The 22,500-nt window shown below is 40.7% G+C and overlaps 1 protein-coding gene, 1 non-coding gene and 1 pseudogene across 21 annotated transcripts in view; 2 read left to right on the forward strand and 1 right to left on the reverse strand.

Moving 5' to 3' along the window:
• LOC138021713 (gamma-aminobutyric acid type B receptor subunit 1-like) overlaps window positions 1–20,166 on the forward strand; it is an 87,040-nt gene extending 66,874 nt beyond the window's left edge. For all 20 annotated transcript variants that reach the window (XM_068868696.1, XM_068868689.1, XM_068868681.1 and 17 more), the window contains 8 exons: window positions 1,203–1,266; window positions 3,742–3,843; window positions 4,186–4,336; window positions 12,079–12,211; window positions 12,396–12,503; window positions 13,580–13,708; window positions 16,024–16,362; window positions 17,625–20,166. In XM_068868696.1, coding sequence (XP_068724797.1) covers window positions 1,203–1,266; window positions 3,742–3,843; window positions 4,186–4,336; window positions 12,079–12,211; window positions 12,396–12,503; window positions 13,580–13,708; window positions 16,024–16,362; window positions 17,625–17,897 — 1,299 coding nt within the window. In that variant the 3' untranslated portion in view covers window positions 17,898–20,166. The remainder of the gene's footprint in view (window positions 1–1,202; window positions 1,267–3,741; window positions 3,844–4,185; window positions 4,337–12,078; window positions 12,212–12,395; window positions 12,504–13,579; window positions 13,709–16,023; window positions 16,363–17,624) is intronic.
• LOC138020177 (uncharacterized) overlaps window positions 18,056–22,500 on the forward strand; it is an 11,982-nt pseudogene continuing 7,537 nt past the window's right edge.
• Window positions 18,769–18,841, reverse strand: Trnar-ucu (transfer RNA arginine (anticodon UCU)). The gene has a single exon. It is a non-coding gene; the product is annotated as a tRNA-Arg (tRNA).

Raw genomic sequence — 22,500 nt, forward strand, 5'->3', positions numbered from 1 at the left:
TCATTTACGCCGACTTTCATTCCCTGGTTGTGGGAACAGTGCACTTTTTGGGACAGTTCCGTGGTTAGCTTAAAGTCCTCGCCTTGGGTAAAATACACCCAGTACGGAACTGTTTTCCAAAAAAAATTCATGTTCTACTATCAAACTTTTCTTCTTCTTCAAAATGTTCTTTATTAGACTGTTCCTAGCAAATACCTGAAAAAAAAGTCGGGGGTCACCGTGCTCGTTTGAGAGAAAAGGAGCATTTATTTCGCTATCGGGTTTAGTTTGAGCGAAATCTCTTACGTTTTGTATGCGCACGTGCTCATGTGCGCGCGCTAATAACGCGAAAATCGTGCGCAGTAGGGATGCGCAATGCAATCCTAAGGAATTACCTTAAATATTTGCGGGTCCTATGGGTATAATCCCATTTCGCGCCAAACTGTTCACGTGAAACTACCGTACATTTTTTTATTATTATTTTTATCTTTTCGTGTTTCTTACCTTGGGGATTATACCCATAGGACCGCAAATATTTAATGTATTTTTTTCAAATATTATATATTCATTTTACACCTCGCACTTTTTTACTTTTTAACTTGATAATGGCGTAACGTAGCGCCGAAACGTCGTTCACTTTTAGAATGTGTTTTAAAAATCTTTTAGCGTTTAACTTTTTAATCAATTCTATTATTATTATTATTATTATTATTATTATTATTATTATTATTGATCTTTGAACGCGTAAATGCTAAAACGCCAGCTCTGTAGGAAATACAGTTGTCACATAAAACGAATTGGCCAAATTTCCTCGTCTACGCGAGCAAATAAAAATTGTCATATAAAAATTGCACGTGTAGGCGGGGCTTCCACTCATTACTTTTGTTAAGTTACTCATTTGTTTTAATTTAAAATCTTATGGCCGGCGTGCCTTTCCTTTTGCGGCACGTTATCTTTGGAACAGCTTGCCAGAAGACATCAAGAATTCTAGTTTGTAGACATTTTTAATTAAACTTGCATTTTGTACATAGGGTTACCATTTTCTAGACTAAATCTAAAGTCATTGTTTTGATTTCGAATTCTATTGTACATAATATTTCGAATTAAAATGGTCCTCATTATGCCATTATCACTCATATTGTGATTCTTCCACACTGAGTGTTGGGTTAGCGCGGTTTTGTTCTTGGCAGCTTCTCAAACAAACGGTCGCATTTCACTTATAGGGTCACATGTCTTTTGATGCTGGCAAAGTTATACAACGAACAACTATTCTGCAACAATACCAAGGTATGATCAAAAACACGAAAATTTTGTGTTATCAAACAAGTTTACAAAACGACGCTCTGACGCACCAAAAGACAGCTCGCAAATCTGTCGAGCCACGTTTTTCTGTTTTTACGGTGGCTCATAAGGGACACATCGATTTTCTCGTCGCAATTTCTAGCTTGCGATCGCAACTTATAACTTGCGATCGCGACATATAACTTGCGATCGCAACTTATGACTTGCGATCGCGACTTTTAAATTGCGATCGCAACCTACAATTTGCGAACGCAACTTATAACTTGCGATCGCATTTTATAACTTGCAAGTTAGTTTCAATATCAAAAATTTGGTTTTATCAATGGATTTGATAACGTAAATTGACCACCGTACAGGGATTCTAAAAGCTGACGTTGGGTTGTGTGTAGTTTTTATAGTAGAGTAGGAGCTACGCTATTGGTGGTAACATGGCAACGTGAAAATAAGAGAACATTAGTTAAGTTCGTTAATACCGTGGGGATTAAGGGTGCCGATTTGGAAGATGAATTTTTGTTCCAGATTCTTGCGGCTTTCCGTCGTACCTGGATGTAGGGAAAGGCCGCAGATAGCCATGTGTTGTTTGGAGTGGTTAGGGAGATTAAAATGACGAGCGACTGCCTTAGATGCATCTTTGTCGTTCTTCTCAACATCGCGAAGGTGTTCACGGAATCGGTCGCCTAGTCGTCTACCTGTCTCGCCAATCTATAATTTATTTCATAATACAGGTTATGCAATAAATGACATTTGCGGAGATACATGTGAAACGATCGGTAATCTTAACAGATCGCTTAGGTCCCGATATTTTGCTAGTGTTAAGAGTGAAAGGACAAATTTTGCATCGTGAGCTCGAGCATTTGAAAGTGCCGGATTTTCGTGATAGTTGTGACAGAAGGAACAATTTGGGTCTTTTTATTTTAATTTTTGTTAGAAAAAGGTTCGTCGGTAAAATTCTGTGCAGGAGTCTGTATTGAAAGTTTATAAGTTTAGTGCTTTTAGTGCATTTTGCTGCCAGACAATAAGCGCTTTTCCAATCGGCAGTACACCCTTCATAAAGAACAATCCTCTCATAGCCTGTGTACAGCCGCCCGCTCTCCGAAAAAAAAGTCGGAGAGGAGCGTCTGTGATTTACCGTCAGTAATCGTGTTCCGGAATAATTTTGCACACATTATTAAGTGATCTACGCTGACCAAAATTTGCGTGGCTCATATTTCGTTGGAGCTAAATTCTCAAAATGGTGGTCAATGAGGTAGATTTCAAACGTGCATTGAAGAGCGTCTCCGATAGTTTTAAGATACCTTGGCTTTATAGCATAGAAGCACTCTTTAAAGGAAAGGATGTATTTGCAAGCCTTCCAACCGGGTACGGCTTTGATCTTCAGAGCAGCACAGATCGTTGCCGATGAGCTGTTATTTTCCTCGATGTATTCACATCTCAAATCTTCCAGGGCATTACGCTTTGTAGATTGTGCTTGAGAATAGCTAGGCTGGTCCGAGCAAGGCGTTGGGATTACATTGACTGGTAAGGAATAGCGGGAGACGAAGTTTTCGAGTGGACAATCTTTTGAATAGTGCTATATTCACCTCGTGAAGAGCGCTTTCGTTTCTTTCGCGCTGACAACAATTCCTACAAATGTACGTCGAATCGATTTCCACTTTACACTCCATAGATAACAATTCCGCTCGTACTTTAAAAGAAAAACCTCTTTGACAATCAATAAGATTTATATTCGTATTTTGTACAGTGCTCAAAGTACACACGAACTCATCGTAAAATCTCTCACGGTGGTTCTCACGGTGTTGATGTGGAGAAATAAAAATAAAATCCAAACAAAACTCGTTGTTTCAATGATGTAATGATCGATGGGTAATAACCAATCAAATCATTTTCCACACATTCCAGGAAAAATCACGTGGTATGGAACACGATCATCAACGGTAATTCACAGACGCTCCTCTCCGAGTTTTTTTTTCGGAGAGCGGGCGGCTGTACACAGGCTGGTTGCCCTGCTGGTTGAATCGACATTGTTTTAATCCTTTAGCACAGAACACCCACTGCAAATTGTGGAAATCCTTTTGACGAATTAAAATCCGCCATTTATTGTCCCTTTCACTCCCAATATCTGAATGTTAATTCTCCTTACTGACTGACATACAATACTTTTATGTCAGTTTAGAGAATTTGATGATGGCGGTAAAACGTTTAAGTTATGCGTCTTTGACCAGGTACCTCACATAGTATGACGTACTTGCATGAGATTTTGCGCCGGCATCATGCAAACGAATACGGAGATATAACAGATACCCGGAAAGAACTCTTACCAGAACACGACGAAATTCGTGCCATTATCACCTAATCACCAATTCGGCCAACAAGCTTCTCAGCGGAAATCTATTGCGGAAAAAAGTTGTCAAATTACTAAAAATTGTCTTACATCAAATTTTCTTTGCTATTTCTTTGCAGACGGTGGAAAAAAACTGGAGGACGTTGGAAGACATCAGAGCAGAAACAGTGGAGGAGGATTTATAAATATTTTTAACGGCAGCGAAAAGACCTTATGGAAAGGTAAGGAATATAAATAACTATCCAAACTCTATGCTCGATAGCAAAAACCTTGAATGTAAGGTACATTGTATTTTTGCACTCACCTTATTTTTTCTGTCAATTCACCTTTGCCGTATTTTGGGCCTTACCCTACTGTGCAACCTGCAACCTGCTCATTCTATCAGTCTTTGCTACCCTCGTTTTCGGTGGTGGGGTCTTGTTCTCGACTTGTTGGACAATTTAAGACCCGCTGTTTCCAGTTGGGGGCTTGGGACGTGCTGGTTTGTCTTGGAATAGATTTGTGCATCGCTTTTTTGTCACTTGTAAAAAGCTAAGCCGTTTTTAAATGTGTTTTCTACTTAGATAATCGCGTACCATCGGATCACACAAGAATAAAGACGAAAATGTCCGATATCCCTGACTACCTTTTCGTGGTATTCTCAGCAGCAGCGAGCTTTGGCATTGTCATGGGGATTGTTTTTCTGGTGTTTAACCGATACTATCGCAAATTCAAGTGAGCTTTCACATTTATAGAACCTTGGTTTTGTAAGTGATATAATAATCATCATCATCATCATCACTTCATTTAAGTCTCAAGGTTATTTAGCCGAGCAGGAGTGCTCTACTAATTGGGAAGACTACAAATAAACTGAAATCAGAACAAATCAAATCAAATGCTGGGTTTTGAGGAGAGGGGAAGACCTCTCGGAGCAGAGTAGAGAACCAACAAACTATATTTACAATATTAGCGGCAGTGTTATATTTTATTCACAATCTCTTAGCTTCACTTCGAGTTTACAAAAGTTAGAAACTATATATAAAAGACATGCAAATTTGAACTGCGGAAAAAAGCATGTGAACATTTTTAGATTATCGCTGATAGAAAGCAGTAACAAAAAGAAAGAAGGAAAGAAAGAAAGAAAGAAAACCCCGAAAAGTCAGGCTTAAATGGAATTTGATTGAGTCGTACCTTCCATGGCGAAGTGGTAAAAACATCGTCATCATCATCATCATCATCATCATCATCATCATTATCATCATCATCATCATCATCATCATCATCATCATTATCAACATCATCATTGCCGGTACCTTTGGAGAAACGCACCAATAGACTACAACTCACAATGTGAGGTCTACGAGAGCTGAGCGAGAGCTTTACCAACGGTTGTGCCAAAGATTACAGTACCAGCGAGGCGAGAGCTGCCGATGATGTGGCAAAGGGGTGGAGAGTGTGGAAAATGTACTTGCACATGTCACATGTATAAAATAAGTCACCGAAAGCATTGAAATTATGGGTTTTTTAAATTTCGTTTTAAATGTCTTAATTAAGGTTTTTTTCCCTTTTTACAATGGACGATTCAATTATGTCCAGCCACAAGTGAACACAGCTTTCTTCGTAAAAGCAAATTGCAATTTATAGGTTGATTTTCGCTCTTACATAATCTCTTTTATAAAGTCGCAAGTTTGCGTAGCACAATTGCTTTGATAATTGGGGGACTGACTATAGATCAAATTACATCTGATCGAAGGGGGCCAAATAGAATGGTGTTGTTTGATGCACTTATCACTTATGTCCAGAAATGCACGCGATGACAAAAATGGCAGATTTGGCGAAAGAGCTGCACGATTGACAATCTTGGCAAAATTAGCGGTTTTGGCGATATTTTGCCAATTTTGTCAAATTAGTTCATCCACTGGTATTGATACCACATGGTTGAACATTGGCAATTTTGGCGAATTTGACAAATTCGGCAATCTTGGCGATATTTTGCCAATTTCGTCAAATTAGTTCATCCATTGCTATTGACACCGCATGGGTGAATTGTGGCGATATTGCGATATTGGCGATTTTGGCGAATTTGACAAATTCGGCAATTTTGGCGATATTCTGCCAATTTCGTCAACTTGGTCCATCCATTGGTATTGACACCACATGGGTGAACATTGAAGATTTTGGCCATTTTGGCGAATTTGACAAATTCGGGAATTTTGGCTATATTTTGCCAATTTCGTCAAATTAGTTCATCCATTGGTTTTCACACCTCATGGGTGAACTGTGGCGATATATATATTGGTGGTTTTGGCGAATTTGACAACATCGGCAATTTCGGCCTTATTTTGCCAATTTCGTCAAATTAGTTCATCCATTGGTTTTGACACCACATGGGTGAACTTTGGTGATTTTGGCGAATTTGAAAAATTCGACAATTTTTTGCGATATTTTGCCAGTCCAATTCGTTCATCCATTGGTATTTACACCATTTGGGTGAACATTGACAAAATCCGTAATTATCCCGATATTTCAAAAGTGTACGCGCTCGTTTCAGTGATTAGGTCGTGCACTATTGTAAAATTTTAGCTTTTATTTTACGATTCCGTTCACAAGATCCTCTTGCCCTTGAACAATTATCATTCATGGACTACGGGAATGCGGACCGCGGTGGCACTTCATTAAACTGTTTGCCCTTTGACAATTTCATTCACCAGCGTCACAAATTCTTGATGATTTTGGGGCTCATTTGTCGAAATTCAAGCACGCTTCCAACAGACCTGTTTACTTTCGCGTTTCACTCAGTCATTTTCCGGTGCGACTGTTAAATGGCATGAAGATTTGAAAAGGCTTTTCCGCTTTGTTTTCCCTCTCATCTAACACATTGGCGGCTCCCCCTTTTTAACTTTACATACGCTTTAAAAGCGGAGTGAAAAAAAAAAAACGTGAATAACTTACAGGAGAAGAAAGAGGCTATCTGTGAAATGAACAGACACAGACTAGCCGATATAATCTAGATATTGGTAATCAGCAAAATTAAATTGTGGAAGCAGTGTTGCGGAACGTACACTTACACTCCAGGATTCAAAGATTTAGAAATGTGTGAAAACTAAGTTGCGTTTTTTTACTATTTCGTCATGGAATATACATTTTTTGCTGTCCCTTTGCAATGATAAAGTTAACTGTAGAATACCCTGTCACTCGAATAAACTTCTGCGTAACTGGCTACGCGGTACGCCGAAACTAATAAATTCAAGTTGAAGTATGAAATTTATTTAAAACAGTATTTCTCGTTCTGAAAGCGTCGCGAATGAAGTGGCGATCAATTGTGAATTTTACGGTTTGGTTAACTACACTTTTCTCGAGATTGTGTGAAGAAAATAGCACTCCTTTACTGATTGAACCTAAGCGTTCGTTTCAGTGATTAGGCCTAAATCCTCGTTAACATTTTAGCTTACAATTTACGGTTTGGCTAACTACACTTTGCACGAGATTGTGTGAAGCAAATAGGACTCGTTCATTGATTAAGCCTAAGCGCTCGTTTCAGTGATTAGGCCTAAGCACGCTTTTAACATTGCGTACGCGTACCGCGTAGTCAGCTAGTTAACATACCTAATTCTTTCTGCGTACCGCGTACTGTGTAGCCAGCTACTTAATATACTTAGCAACCTTGACTTTATTTTTTCCGCGTACCGCGTGGCCAGCCCTTTACAGTAACGGCCTCGATGTGGCGGGGTAAACTGCAGCTGCTCCAAGATAAAAAATAGTTTTCTACTGTTCAAATGCTTTTGGCCTACTTAAGCCCGCCGCACAAGGTGAGGAAAGAGCTACTCATGTTTGCGGGAAAATTTTGGTGAGAAATTTGCCTTGCGAAGCCGTGAGGATAAAATCAAACATGTTTGATATTTTTGGCCTTGTGAGGCAAATTGCTCACTGCACCTCCTAAATCCACAACATTTTGACCACTGTGATGGCGAATATTGTTGTCGATAAGAGTACAGACAACGCTGAACCATTTTCGATTTGTTAAGTTGATATGTATCTCTCGTTCTTATTGCGCGTTCAACGAATCATTTTACAATTCGGTTAACACATAGCACTCGATTTCTGAATAAGACTAAGCGCTCGATTCAGTGATTAGGCCTAATTAAGCACTGGCAGCTTCTGCAGGTACTGTACCGGAGCATAAACACTCTCGTAAAATTTTAGCTTTCATTTTGTGGTTCCGTTTACTACACTATTCACGAGATCGTGTGAAGAAGAAAGCACTGCATTATACTTAACTACACTTTTTACGAGATCGTGTGAGGAAGAAAGCACTCGTTTACTGATTAAGCCTAAGCGCTGGTTTTCGTGGTTAGTCCTAAGCACTCTCGTAAAATCCTAGCTTACATTTTGTAGTTCGGTTAAGAAAACTATTATTAGGCCTAAGCACTCTCGTAAAATTTTAGCTTTCATTTTGCGGTTCGGTTAACTAAACTTTTCACGAGATCGTCTTGCCCTTGGACAATTTTCATTCATCGACTTCGGGATTTCGGACCGCGATGGCAGTTCATTATAGCAATATTTCAAAAGTGTAAGCGCTTGTTTCAGTGATTAGGCCTAAGCACCATTGTAAAATTTTAGCTTTCACTTTACGGTTTGAAGAAAGCACACGTTTACTGATTACGCCTAAGCGCTCATTTCAGTGATTAGGCTTTAGCACTCTCGTAAAATTGTAACTTTCATTTTGCGGTTCGGTTAACTACACTTTTCAAGAGATCGTCTTGCCCTTGAACAATTTTCAGTCATCGACTACGGGATTGTGGACCGCGTTGGCAGTTCATTATACTGCTTGCGGCAACACATCGGATTGTTGTTTGTTAGTTTGCGTTTTTGTTTTCTTTCAGTGTCATAAAAGTGGACAAGAAATGTGCGAATTTAACACAAAGGTTAACCATTGTTTCTGCAAAGTCAAAAATTCACTCTCGTAGACGAGGTTACTTTTTTTAGTCTTTAATATTACCACGTAATTCTAGCTTTCATTTTGTGGTTCGCATAACGTACAACACTTTTCACTAGGTAGTATGAAGAAGAAAGCACTCGTTTACTGTTTAAGCCTAAGCGCTCGTTTCAGTGATTAGGCCTAAGCACTCTCGTAAAATTTTAGCTTTCAGGTTCGGTTAACTACACTTTCCACGAGATCGTCTTGCCCTTGATTGCGGGGGGTAGTTTGTAAAGAAACTATGGTGCTGCGTCGGTGGGGAGGTAATATACAAAAATTTGGTTTTATCAACGGAGTTGATAATGTAAACTGACCACCGTACAGAGAATCACTATACGGTGTCCAATTTACATTATCAACTCCGTTGATAAAACCAAATTTTTGTATGCGGGATTGCGGCCGCGGTGGCAGTTCATTATAGCGAGATTACCAAATTAAATGAAGACTTATGCAGAATTAGTAACTGGACGTTTAGAAATCAACTCCTTATAAACCCTAGTAAAACTATTTTAATTATCTTTGGCACCAGAGCGATGGTCAGCAAAGTAGAGGATTTTCGGCTTAATTTGTTAGGAAAAGAAATTACACCGGCTACCGTTGCTAAGGATCTGGGAGTTATCCTGGATCCCTGCTTGACATATAACGATCACATAGATTCAACAGTGTCCGTTTGCATGGTGCGCCTAGGCCAGATTAATCGAGTTGAACATGCTTTTGACCCAACCACCTTAACTATTATAGTTAATGCCTTAGTTTTTAGCAAGCTATATTATTGTTGTAATGTTTAGAGCAACACCCCTGAGTACAACTTAAGTAGGATCCAGGCTGTACAGAATTTCGCGGCTCGTATCGTTAGCAGCTCAAGGAAATACGACCATATTTCCCTTATCCTTAAAGATCTAAAGTGGCTACCTGTAAGACAGCAGTTGTATTATCGCCACGCAATAATGGCCTTCAAATGTATGTCAGGGTGCGCTCTAGCCTCTTTATTTTCTAAATATATTCAAAGAGCCATGATCACAAGGCGTACAACGAGGAACTCCCAGATGTAGCCTGCGAGCAGGCTCACTTGTTAGGCAAGCAAGGGCGCCGCAACCGCGAGTAGGCAAAGCCGGCGAGAAGAATGGGGCGAGGAAAAGTGAGCCTGCACGCGAGCTATTGATTTTTGAATTCCCCGCGTTCGCTGACAAACGCAGCGATCCGATTGGTTAAAAATGACAGGTGACAGAATCCAGTGCAACCTCAGTGCATTTCACGTCACACTTCCAAGGTAACAGACTTCGTTCAAGGAGCGTTCCTCAAGCTTTCAGTCAATTCTGACTTACGTTTTGAACTAAAACAAGAGCAGAAAATAGCTGTGAATTGTTTACTGTGAATCGGCGACATTTTGCGCCCGCGAAGTATTTGGCACGCGGTTTCAAATTATCAAGATGGCGGCATAAAGAAAGCAGTACATAGAAAAAACAAGGACTGAAATAACACACTATCAAAGGATCTGAATCAATTTAATTTCTTTTTTGAGGTTGTCAATACAAGGGAGAGTGAAAAAGGGGAAACTAGAATCTGGGCTCCTGTTCGAATGACGATTTTAGAGAGAAGAAACAACTTCGTTTCATGCGTATGACTTGGCAGAGTAAAAATAATTTTCAAACATCAGGGCCCACAGTACACTTAGCCAGCGATATTCTGTATAATAATAATCATATATGAAGTACCCACCTGTAAAGATGGCGTTTTGGACCGCTTTTATCGCAGAAATGGATGTATTTTTAACCTCTTTTATCGCAATTTGGGCGGCAATTTGGGGAATGGATATAGGCTGATTTTTATCACGTTTTAAAGTTTGAACATCGATCGACGATTAGAGAGGTCGGCACCGAGGATTCACATCAACGAAATGTTCTAAAATGTGGAGGGAAGGTAGGCACCTCTGGGCTTTTTAGAAAGAATTAGAGAGCTCAAGGAACTGTAACAGCCGTTGGCGGCACGTTGGCGAACTTTCGAGAGACCAAAACTACCGTAAATAATGATATGGTACGTACACTTTACATTTAGAGGTCGGCAAATGTCGTGTATGCCACTTTAAATCTGAAACTTCCACTTCTTCAATTTTCTCCATACATTTCTCTATAACGATAGGCGGCCATTCTGGGAGAGCGCAAGGGCTGGGTCGAGTCTGGGCGTCCGCCATTTTGTCTTAAATTTCTGGTAATGTTGTGCTTTGCCTCGTTGGCGATTGTGGCAAAATTGTCATTTTCGCCATATTTGCCAAATACGCCGCTTTCGCCAACTTTTATGTGCCCCTTCACTGCTTTGTGCTTTGCTTCGTTGTCGATTGTGGGAAAATTGTCATTTTCGCCATATTGCCAAATTTCGCTGCTTTGGTCAACTTTTATGGGCCCCCTTCACTGCTTTGTGTTTTTCCTCATTGGCGATTGTGGCAAAATTGTCATTTTCGCCATATTTGCCAAATTCGCCGCTTTCGCCAACTTTTATGGCCCCCCTTCACTGCTTTGTGTTTTTCCTCGTTGGCGATTGTAGCAAAATTGTCATTTTCGCCATATTTGCCAAATTCGCCGCTCTCGCCAACTTTTATGGGCCCCCTTCACTGCTTTGTGCTTTTCCTCGTTGGCGATTGTGGCAAAATTGTCATTTTTGCCATATTTGCCAAGTTTGCCGCTTTCGTCAACTTTTATGGGTCCCCTTCACTGCTTTGTGTTTTTCCTCGTTGGCGATTGTGGCAAAATTGTCATTTTCGCCATATTTGCCAAATTCGCCAACATTTTCTCATTTTTGCCATTTTTGTTGTTGTGTGCATTACTGGACATATCTCGGTTGATGAAACATGAAAATTAGCGGAGTCCCCGGAGAGAAACTTCTCGAGCAGAGAAGGTAAGAAACCAATTTAAGCTACGTGTGAAGGCCATTCCAGGAATCAAAGGCCATGGCAAACCGTGCTCTTAAGGACGTTCGCGCGAAAATCTTCCGGCATTTAAATTTGTTTCATTTCTTGCCTGAAGCTAGGTCATAAATTACTTATTCCAAAAAAAAAAAAAAAAAAACTGGGGGGTTACCGACTTTGCTTCTTAGAAAAAGGCAAGGGAGAAATGCCCTAATTTCAAAACATGCATTTATTTTGAACTAAGAAGTTCGTAACGTAATAAAAACATTTTTAGAAACCAACCCCATTAAATTTACGCAACGTCGCTGACTATTAAGAACTACCCTTCCTCGAGCTTTCAAAACTTTTAACCGCTACTCGATTAGCAGCCTCGCGGTCCTTTCTCTTTAACGTTTAAATAAATGTGCCATTCTTTAGCCGACCTGAAAATTTTTCCCCGGCGTTTTTGTCGCCATAAGATTTTAACTAATGCCTGAAGTAATGCGTGACATATTACAGTCGCGTTACCAGCGCAGTAAAAGTTAGGCACAAACAATTAGCGCGAACGTCCTTAAGGTTGATTTTTTGCTCTACAGACAAGTTTGTCTTGTTCAACAGGTTCATTAAGTTATCCGCACCGTTGTTTAACGATATCATGGTGCTGGGATGCATCGCCTGCTTGGCTACAGTGTTTTTGTTCGGGATGCGTGTGTTCGAAGATCCCAAGAAAACTTTCCCGCTTGTTTGTAAGGTAACTGTAATTCTTTTTTTGGGTATTGTTGTTTTTCTTTAAGGCAATTGCACCTTTTTTATCCCACCATATTGTTGGAAATACATATTCCTGAAATAGTTTAGTGCATCCATATTACTCGTATGGTGAAAAATATGGAAGGAGATTTCTTTCACAGCATATATTGGATCCCTTTTTTTTGCAGACCCGCGCATGGATCTTGAACATAGGTTTTTCATTGGCGTTTGGTGCTATGTTCATTAAGACGTGGAGAATTTATAAGATTTGCACGAACAAGCGTCTTAAAGTGCGGGTAATTACTTCTCTCATTGTTCAGAAGGACAAGTTCCCTGCCTCAGAGGTCTTATTTTTTTCCCGCGTTCGCTGGATTGACCATTACGGGAAAACGACCTCTGCCATGGGTCGAAACTGGACGGCGCTGTTCAAAACACATGCCCCATGATATGTCTGCCTACTGTAAGGATTCGGTCGCTAAGAAACCACCGCGCAGGCTCAACACAGTGAGTTTCGACCTATAGTAGAGGTCTCTTTTCCCATACTCGTCAGCATAGTGAACGCAAAAGAAAATAGACCCCTGCTAGCAGGAAAATGACAAGAAGCAAGTAGACAGAAAGCATATATTTTTCTTCCATACGCTTAGAATCAGGAAAAAGATAGCGGAAAATGGGAGAAATCATGGGGAACTACAAATTAATGTCTACGGTTATGCTCTTAAATATGCTAAAAGCACAAAAATAGTCTGGACATAGTGCCAGGTAAAGACTTTCGTAAAAGTTTTCAATGACTTTATCCTTGAAGGAAAAAAGTATTCGTTTCGACCGACAAGCAAACTGATATGATGAGTAAGCAACCCAATGTGCTGCAAAGTGTCTGTAAGAAATGAGCTGATTGCTTTCCTGCCTTGTTTAATAAAATTCAGAAGGAATTAGGCATTGCTGTCCACTGCGATCAACATTCACCTTTCTGATTTGATGATGTTCATAGTTAAACTTTATTTACCCTCGGATTTTAGAGTAGGTTGGTGTAGCTAATATCTTTGAGCATTTACCCTCCCGACCATGACACACCACAGAAGACAGACCACATCACCGGGAACTACATGTGTTGGTTCTTTTACGTCCCCTACGGTTTATCCGAGAAGACTTGAAAATCTAACCATTTGCACAGGTCATTACAAAGGCAGCAGTTTCTCCTCAGTTATTTAAAGACCCTGAGTGTTGGTCCGGCCGGAGTTAAACTCACGATCTCCCGCATGGCAGCCCGGTGCTCAACCAACTGAGCCACCGGTGCGCGGTCTATTGCTAAATGGAATATTTTCGATTCATCGATTCTCCCTTTTTAACATAAAGTACTTTTGAAATCCTTTAGCTGGGACCTTTATCTGATTGGTCGATGCTTGCCATGGTGGGTGGAATTGTTTTGATTGACGTTGTAACCTTGTTGGCATGGGAACTTGCTGATCCGCTACAACACAATCAAACCACAATAAGAACAGAGGTAGGATGTAACTTGTGTTTTGTTAGTTGACGCAAAAAAATACAGGAAAAGTAATGAAGCAACACGTCCGATCGACTAGCCTGCGTAGCAAGCGTTTCCGTGCGGGGAACATGGAAGATTTTTTATGTTTTTACCGCGCGAAAAAGGGGGGAAACGCTTGCAGACAAACTCTTGCATTCGAAAATTACTGCCCACTTGACCTGTCATGCCTGAATGCGCAAAGCAGGATTTGATGCTGTCATCGGCTGTCTTAAATTGACCAATTAAATGTTTGGTGTCCGTAGCGGAAATGAACTTAAACACAGGTAAAGCAGTGAATCAGAGCGACCCAGGCAGGTTCAATTTCAACGAAAAATCTTTTAATCCGTCGGAAAGACGGCAGAGGTCTGCCTGAAAATTGGATTTGAGATGGTAAAATGTCAAAAGTATTCAAGTCGTATTTGAAACCTTGTGCATGCAAGATTCGAAATCATGGATCACTGTATAGTATTCGTGTGCCCAGGAATCAATACAAAGTAAAATTAGCAAGTCAACTGCACTAAAGAGGGTTTGCTGGACACGCCTAAGGGAAGAAGTCCGATCCCTAAATCGGCGCGAGTGTTTTCTCCAGTGACAAAAACAAAGAACGGAAAATCTTCTCGGAATAGGAAAATAATGATAATCTTGACCAATGTTAAAAAAAGGTGCTCTTACCTAAGGCGACTTCCAGTCAACTATGAAGCCATACATTCCCCGCGACGGTAAGATTTTAATGATTGGTAAGGCAAGTATGTGATTATAACTTGTGGCAGCTAATGCTGTGAACAAAAATTCCTCTCAATGAAATGTCAGAGTACCTGAAATTCGAAAGCATGTTGTTGTCTGACAATCCCGCCGAAATCACTGTATATGTTTTCCAACACAATACTCTTAGAGAAAGTGCGAATTTTCTGTTCCGTGGTGTATGACCTTGTTCTTACCGCATGTGGTATTATATTCTTGATGTTAAATTTAAAGGAACAGCTACGAATACAAATAGTGGCGCACTTTCTTTTGCAATATCCCAAAGCGTCGGCATTACACGATAGGATTTCAACAGCATTGTTCCACAGCGGTGCAAAATACAAGGACCTCGAAATATTAAATCCTTTAGGAGTCTGTTTACGAGCCAGCCGAAACCCCATTGAATTGATCGTTCGCAACACCTTTCAGCGGACAACACAGTCGTGAATTCTTTGGCAAGTGCTAAAACTGGAAAGATCGCAATTTTCCTAAATCCTGAGGGGAACAAAACAAATAGAGTTCTTGCGAAGAGCTATTTCACAGACGACTTTTGTTCTTGTCGCAACTCATGACTAAATCCCCGGTAGAAGAGAAAATTTAAAGGTTTGGGTTTTAACTTGCTTTGATTACGTCTTCCGCTTTAGCCATGTCAGACCTTTTCTCAATAATATGCGACTTAGCCAAGCCAATTACGAGCTCCGTTTGTGTGCGAACGGGAGTTTTTCAAAATCGAGGGGTTTGTCCGCAAGTGTTTCCTTCTCTTCTCTTCCCGCCCTCCAATTTTGCTTTGTTTGCCCTATTCCTCGCGGGGCCAGAAATATTAATTTACTTACCCTTGCCACGCAGGCTACCGATCGACCGACTGACCAACTGACTGAGTCAATCACTTACCCATCCACCCAGGGACCTACTCAGTCACTAACGGACTCAAATAGTAATGAATGTTGTGGTTGGAGGAAAATTTTGTAATGAATGCCGACTCGTCCTCATTGGTTTTTTTTCTTGTGCATTTTGATCCTGAAAGATCGAAAGGATCACAGGTAGCCGAAGCTCAATATATGTGTATCTGTACTATAAAGGGTTTTTCTCAAAATTCAAAAAGAATATTTACGATTTCAAATTTTTAAAAAAGCTTACCTTTCTTCAGTCTTGTGTTTCTTTGTCTCTGGTATCAGAGGCAAAGAAACACAAGACTGAAGCAAGATAAGCTATTTTTTATTTTAAATGGTAAATATATTTTTTGGAAATTTGAGAAAAACCGTTTTCCTTTACAAAAACTTATATTTCTACTCTTGCATAACATAGCACAGTACAGATACACATATATCGAGCTTGGGCTACCTGTGAAAGGATAGGTTCCAAATCAAAGAACATATTTTCTCAATTACTGACCTACGTCTGACACACTAACTGACTGACTTGCTGTCTCACTGAAAGATCCAATGACTAACTAACTGGCTGACTGATTGACCGAATAATTTTCTTTTTTGTGGTTGGAGGAGAATCTTGAAATGAGTGTCGACTTGTGCCAATTCTTACGCATTTTGTTGCAGCGAAATCCAAATAACCCGTTCGAGATCATCGAACATAAACTGAATGTCTGCAAGGCAACTAAGTTACCGCTGTGGTTGACTCTGATCTTTGTGTACAAAGGAATACTATTGCTTTATGGACTGTTTCTCGCTTACGAGACAAGGAATGTCGTTTACGCCCACCTGAACGACTCGCGTGTCATTGGTATTTGTGTGTACAACGTGGTTGTCTTATCCACGATTGGTGCTTTCTTATCCGTCATTTTGGATGATACGCAGTACAAAGAATTGTACGCTGTGCTCAGCTTGTGCATAATATTCCCTGCTACGACAACGATATCTTTAATCTTTTTGCCAAAGGTAAGAACACACAAATCTAACTAGGAGAGGTACGTTTTTTTCAAACGTTGACCAGGTAGCACTTATATTTCAACAGAAATGTCTCCCACTTAGAGTCAGTAATGATAAACGAGTGAGAAATGATCCTCTCGCTAATTGGGAACATGGTTCCAAGTAATCTCATTAGCTCATAGCTTGCCTTTGAGGAAAGAGGAAAACCGGAGTACCCGGAGAAAAGCCTCCCAGAGCAGAGTAGAGAACCAACAAACTCGACCCTCATGTGACGCCAAGTCTGGGAATCGAGCTCGGGCCACGTTGGTGGGAGGCGAGTGCTCTCACCATTGCGCCATCTCTGCTCCATAAACATTAGATCGGAGTATACTTTTGAGTGCTATTCCTATAATACATCATAGAGTTTGCCCTGGAAAGGGAAATGGCCTACACAAGGACAGAGAAAAACTCTGGCCAAGGCGGGAATTGGAATTAATTCTCAGAAGGAATCAGTTCCCACCCTGGTCCAGCTCAAGTTGAGCAAGGAAAACAGTTTAAACCACGCCTGCCTTCAAAAAAGCGACAGTGGCTACTACCAATGCTTTTCTAACTGTTTAACTTTTTTAAAATTTATATAAAGAGGATAGTGTGTCTTGGGTTTAGAGCCAGGCCACATTGGTTGGAGGCAAGTGCACTCTTATTACTTCTTATTGCAGTTTCCCCGGGTAACACAGAACATCAGTAATTCGGTGGAAATAGAGGTAAAAAACCAAGCATTCTGATTGGTCAATGATCAAAGAACGTCACAGATAGCCAACCAAATGCGGGCCCTGGATGGCGTAATTTTCAAATGATTGCGTGACGCGTGCGTTGCTTCTGCTTATTTAAGACAAAGTCATCTCGAGATTTTTTTACGAATATTATTAATAAGGAATCACAGGATTTTTCTCGTACAATTTGGAATGAATAAGCACTCGTAATTTCTTTTTCAAAAACTTCGCACTATGGGCTCGTTCAATTTTGTTCGTCTTTGAAAAAATTTACTCGTGCTTATTTATTCCGAATTGCACTCGAAATCATGTGATTACCTACACTAATGGTCTGATAATTTTTTGCCTGTTGAAAAAGTTGATCAACCAACCTGCCTGAAACAGTCTTTATTTTAATGCACACAAAAGAAATCCGGCTCTTCAACTAAGCGACTTAATTGCTTGATCTCCAGAGTGCTACAATTCTGAATTTAAACTGGTCAAAAAACTAATTAATGTTGAATTAATTGTTTTTTTTTTCAGTTGGTGCATCGTTTAAAGGCGGATTCTCTAGATGACGAGACTGGTGAAACAACCATGCGATCCATTGATATTCCAAGTATAGTTACCTTTCAAGGAACTGACATCGGAAAAGAGAAATTTATAGATAGCTCTCCCACGAACACTGATGGCTCTTTCACGAATACACTCTGTGTTTCCCAAAACGGTGGCTCTACGGGCAACGTCTCTTTGACTCCTCTGCCAATACAGCCAGCGAATCCGAACGATATTCCATGCAAACCACTAGAAGATTGAAGCAATTAACGTTTAAATTCTTGTAGTTTTGGTATTTCCAAAAGAAAGCCCTTACATTTTCCACAATAGGCAAGTTTACCGTACACCTGGAAATGAAGTGTATATCCGATCAGACTTTGCGCTCTTCATAAAATGTAAGAGTCAATCAACGTAACACAATGAAAGACAGATGTTTCAAGAAGAGTATATTTGCCCTTGCTGGAGCCGTTCAATCCAAATTTCAAATGTTGGTGAAGATGATTAGAAATATAACAATGGGCTTGGCTGCAGCTGCAAGAAATATTGGTCGAAGGGTGAGGCAATTGGCGTGTAGCTGCTAGAAGTCTTGCTGATGAGAAAGACAAAATGACCACCTATCACGAAATGTTCAACAGTTACTCGTGATCACGTGACCCGCGTAATTCACCACCTCTGAGATCATTCGATCTCTTTTTGAGAACGAGTTCACTTTGATAGCAATAAGCCATTTCCGAGTTTATGTCTGACTTCTCTTTAAAGCGAGTGATGGTAATTAGTTTTACTTTAAACATGAATGAAGACTACTTTTCATAGGTAAAACCTCGCACTTGGACTTGCTTTGAAGAGGAGGCAGGCACAAACTCCAAAATGGCCTATAGAGTGTTTTCCCTCACGTGATCAGTAACCTTGTTTTTCCACCAAAACAAAAGAAAACGTTTGCATGATAATAGAGCTCAGATCCCGGAGGATTGAGTTGGGGACACCAACATGGCCGCCGTTCCATTGTTTAGGAACACCAACATGGCCGCCGTGACGTCACGTGAAAACACTCTATATTTTAAACCCCATATGAACCATGTGAGCGTTAGCCCTACTTATTGAAATGGGCCCACACAAGGACAGAGAAAAGATCTGACCAGGGTGGGAATTGAACCCACGACCTTCGGATTAGATCTCCGCCGCTCTACCGACTGAGCTACAAGGTCAGACGGGAGCAGGCCGTGGGAACTGAAGATGTTAAAGTCACGGCAATGAACATGTACAAGTACAAGGAAAGGTTACGTTTTATACAAACGTTGGCCGGGTAGCACTTACAGAGTGTTTTCACTCACGTGATCAGTAACCTTGTTTTTCCACCAAAACAAAAGAAAACGTTTGCATGATAATAGAGCTCAAATCCCGGAGGATTAGTTGGGTAAACCAACATGGCCGCCGTGACGTCAGGTGAAAACACTCTATTAGTTCTTATAACAGGGCTTATTTCCTAAACGGAACTAAAGTGTTCGATCATGTACTTATAGTAGAAAACAATCTGAAAAGGAATCAGCTCTTTTTGGTCATACCAAGCCGCCTGGAACGAGGACGCTAAGATCATGTTTGTAAGCCAATATCGGTCTTCACCGTGGGAAGAGGGTGGGGGGGGGGGGGGAGGGTCATATATCCTTGGGTCATAAAAAGCGGCAAAAAACTTTTGGAAATAACCAGATAAGATTAATTGCTAGTGTTATACGAAAATGTTACAACTTGAGCATAGCCTTTATCTCTGAAGTGTCTCAATAAATCAACAATATTAATATCCAGAACAAAAGTAGTTTCCAAAGCCTCTACAACCCAACAGAGCTAGAAACAAGAAACTTACACCACAAGTCGTTACGTTTTTCGTCCTCTGCAACGGATATGAAAATATGCACTGCAGGTTGCCTCTGTATATAAGCCTAATATAAACGATGGGATGTGGTTTAAAAAAAACCCTGTGGGATTCTAAAATACGCGAGAAAATAACAGAGACTATGGGAGTGTTAAGGATTTGTGAGTTGTGAAATGACGTTGTGTAATCTCATGGAAGGCGTTTTGAGGGGAACACTTGCTGCTTTTGCGCACGTCTTCCCAAACTGAACGGAAATTCTAAACTTGTTACTCTGTATTCACCATGTTACCATATATTATGCCATTTGTAGGCGGTGCTGACCAAATTCTTGTGATAGCTGCGTTGTTGATAGCGCTAAAAAATAGCGCTAAAAAGATGTAAGATTGAAATATTGACAAGTTGCAGCGAATGGTTTTTAACTTGCCCAAATCCTTACCTCTTGCATATTTACTCAGGAGAAAAACTAGAGGTAACTTTTTTTTTGCAAATAGACTACCCAAAGGCCTTAATTAAGCACGGGCAAGTTGAGCCATAGCTGTATAAAACGTTATTTAAAATAAAAGTAAAGTTACGGTACTTAAAATAATGTACAAGTGCAAGATAGACATCGTATGAAGAACGAATGTGTACTTTAGTTAGGGATTAAACTTGATTAGTTCATGATTTAAACGTTCCTTTTTCTTCAGTATTCAACAACATTTATTTTGCAGACAGACCCGCTGGGCATGAACGGCCAGTGGAGGGCTTTAGCAGGCAGCACGGAACAACGGAGCTTAATATGAACTATTCGAACTATTTATGAGGGATTTACTTGTATAAATCCGTGACGGGAGGGATTAGTCAATATTAATTCCAACGTTTAACTTTCCCTGGTCCCATCCAATAGCCTTCCTCGCAGTCGTTTTTAGTTAGTGGCATTTCATCTCTTCCCTACAAACACCTGCTTACCCAAAAAAACATTCGTTTCCCACAGTTTGACCTTGGGATCACAACAGAGTCGCGGATGAAGCCGCTTGAAGGCCAAAACACGCCATTTTCACATTATTAATTTGGGGTGTAGGAGTGGTGTCAATTTTCCATTCCGACTATCTCCGAGTCCTAGCTCTTGCGAGTTTCCGATAGCTCAGTGGTAGAGCATCCGAATTAGTAATCGGAAGGTCGTTGCTTCCTCTCCTGCAAAGGAGCACTCGGATATTTTCCGAGTATTCCCGAGTCAGAATCGAAGAATAAATCTCCAAAGGAGACGGTGCCAGCTTTCTCCGGCAGTTTGGTTAACCAGTTGTTGTTCAACTTCTTCAGAGACATTTAAACAAAAAGCAAGCAGAGATTAACATATATTATTTTGCTGATGAAAGACGTACTCACTCAATTATCATTCAATCTACAACCAGGAAAAAAACCGTGAGGCGAGAAAAAGAAATATTCAGCACAGTTCACTTTTACTTAAGCCCCATAAGTACCGCACTGAGCATGGTTTTGAGAGCAAAAATGTATCACAGTGATACTAACAGCGACTCTTTAAACCAAATTTAAAAAGTACAACAATATTAACATTTGCTTACCTAAGCAAAGAGACACCGGGAGACTTGGCTTTAAAGCCTGGTTTCCATATGATCTGCAACGGTCTGCGATCGGTCTGCGACACGATCACCGATAAGTCTACGCCACGTCGCAGACATATGGAAACATCTGTCCCCTGCGTCTGCGGCGATCTGCGGCACACGGTTTGGATGATCGGGAAAGTTGAATCTAGTTCTACTTTCCAGACCATTACGACGCTTCCGACTAAGACAATTTTTAATGGAAACGTGTATCTGAGATGATCTGTGTCCTATCGGCGACACTATTGTTCGACACTATCGTTCGACACCGCGCACCGATGGCTCAGTTGGTTGAGCACCGGGCTGTCACCCGGGAGGTCGTGAGTTCCACTCCGGCCGGACCAACACTCAGGGTCTTTAAATAACTGAGGAGAAAGTGCTGCCTTTGTAATTACATCTGCAAATGGTTAGACTCTCTAGTCTTCTCGGATAAGGACGATAAGCCGGAGGTCCCGTCTCACAACCCTTGTTCATTAACTCTGTGGGACGTTAAAGATCCCACACACTATTCGAAAAGAGTAGGGGACAGTGTTCCCGGTGTTGTGGTCTGACCTTTCCAGCATGTGGTCGGCTTGGCAGGATTAGCTGGAAGGGCTTCTGAGTGAATGACACCACAATTGTGTATAACAGCCAGAAGTCAGGCTACTTAGCCAAGTGCTGGATCCTCACTCGAGAGCCAGGAGCCTCACTCAAGAGCCTTGAAACACGCCCAATCAGACCTTAAGAAAGTGCGCTCCTTTTTCTCCTTGCTTTGTCTGCGATCGCTTCAGATTTAAATGAAAACATTTGCCTGCTAAGAATTAAGTATAATTGTTCTCTGGTAAAAAGTTTAAAAAGGCTATGAGCTTTCGACAGACTGAACTGCTGTCTTCGACGGATAAAAACGTGGTAACGGTTCTTGAATATTTTTACGTATTTGCCTGCTGTTACGTTCGTCTGCGATAAGACCGACGCAGACAGCTTCCGATGGTCGCAGACCGTTGCAGATCATACAGAAACCAGGCTTTAGTTACCAATCTCCGGACCCCGGTTGTTCAAAAGGTGGATAGCGCTATCTACTGGATAACTCCACTGGTTTTGATAGTGTTCATCGGCTGGATAGTGATTTATCCGGTGGATAGCGTTATCCACCTTTTGAACAACCGAGGCCAGGTGTTTTAATGGTAGACACCGGCATCCCCTGAATAAATTACTACCCCAGGTGTTGTGGAACTGATTCAGTATTGTGTAGACTGATCGTTGTGTACAATTGTGTACAACTTTGATGCTTTGTTCGATTGAATGGGTCCTTGATTGCATTGTTACCCCTGTATTCCTTTAGGATTTAAGAATATTTATATATATATTGCTTTTTGCTCTCTGTGAAAGGTTTTCCGTTTAAATTAAACTGTGTTTG

Source organism: Montipora capricornis, chromosome 10, assembly GCF_036669925.1.
Source record: "Montipora capricornis isolate CH-2021 chromosome 10, ASM3666992v2, whole genome shotgun sequence".
Classification (NCBI taxonomy): Eukaryota; Metazoa; Cnidaria; class Anthozoa; order Scleractinia; family Acroporidae; genus Montipora; species Montipora capricornis.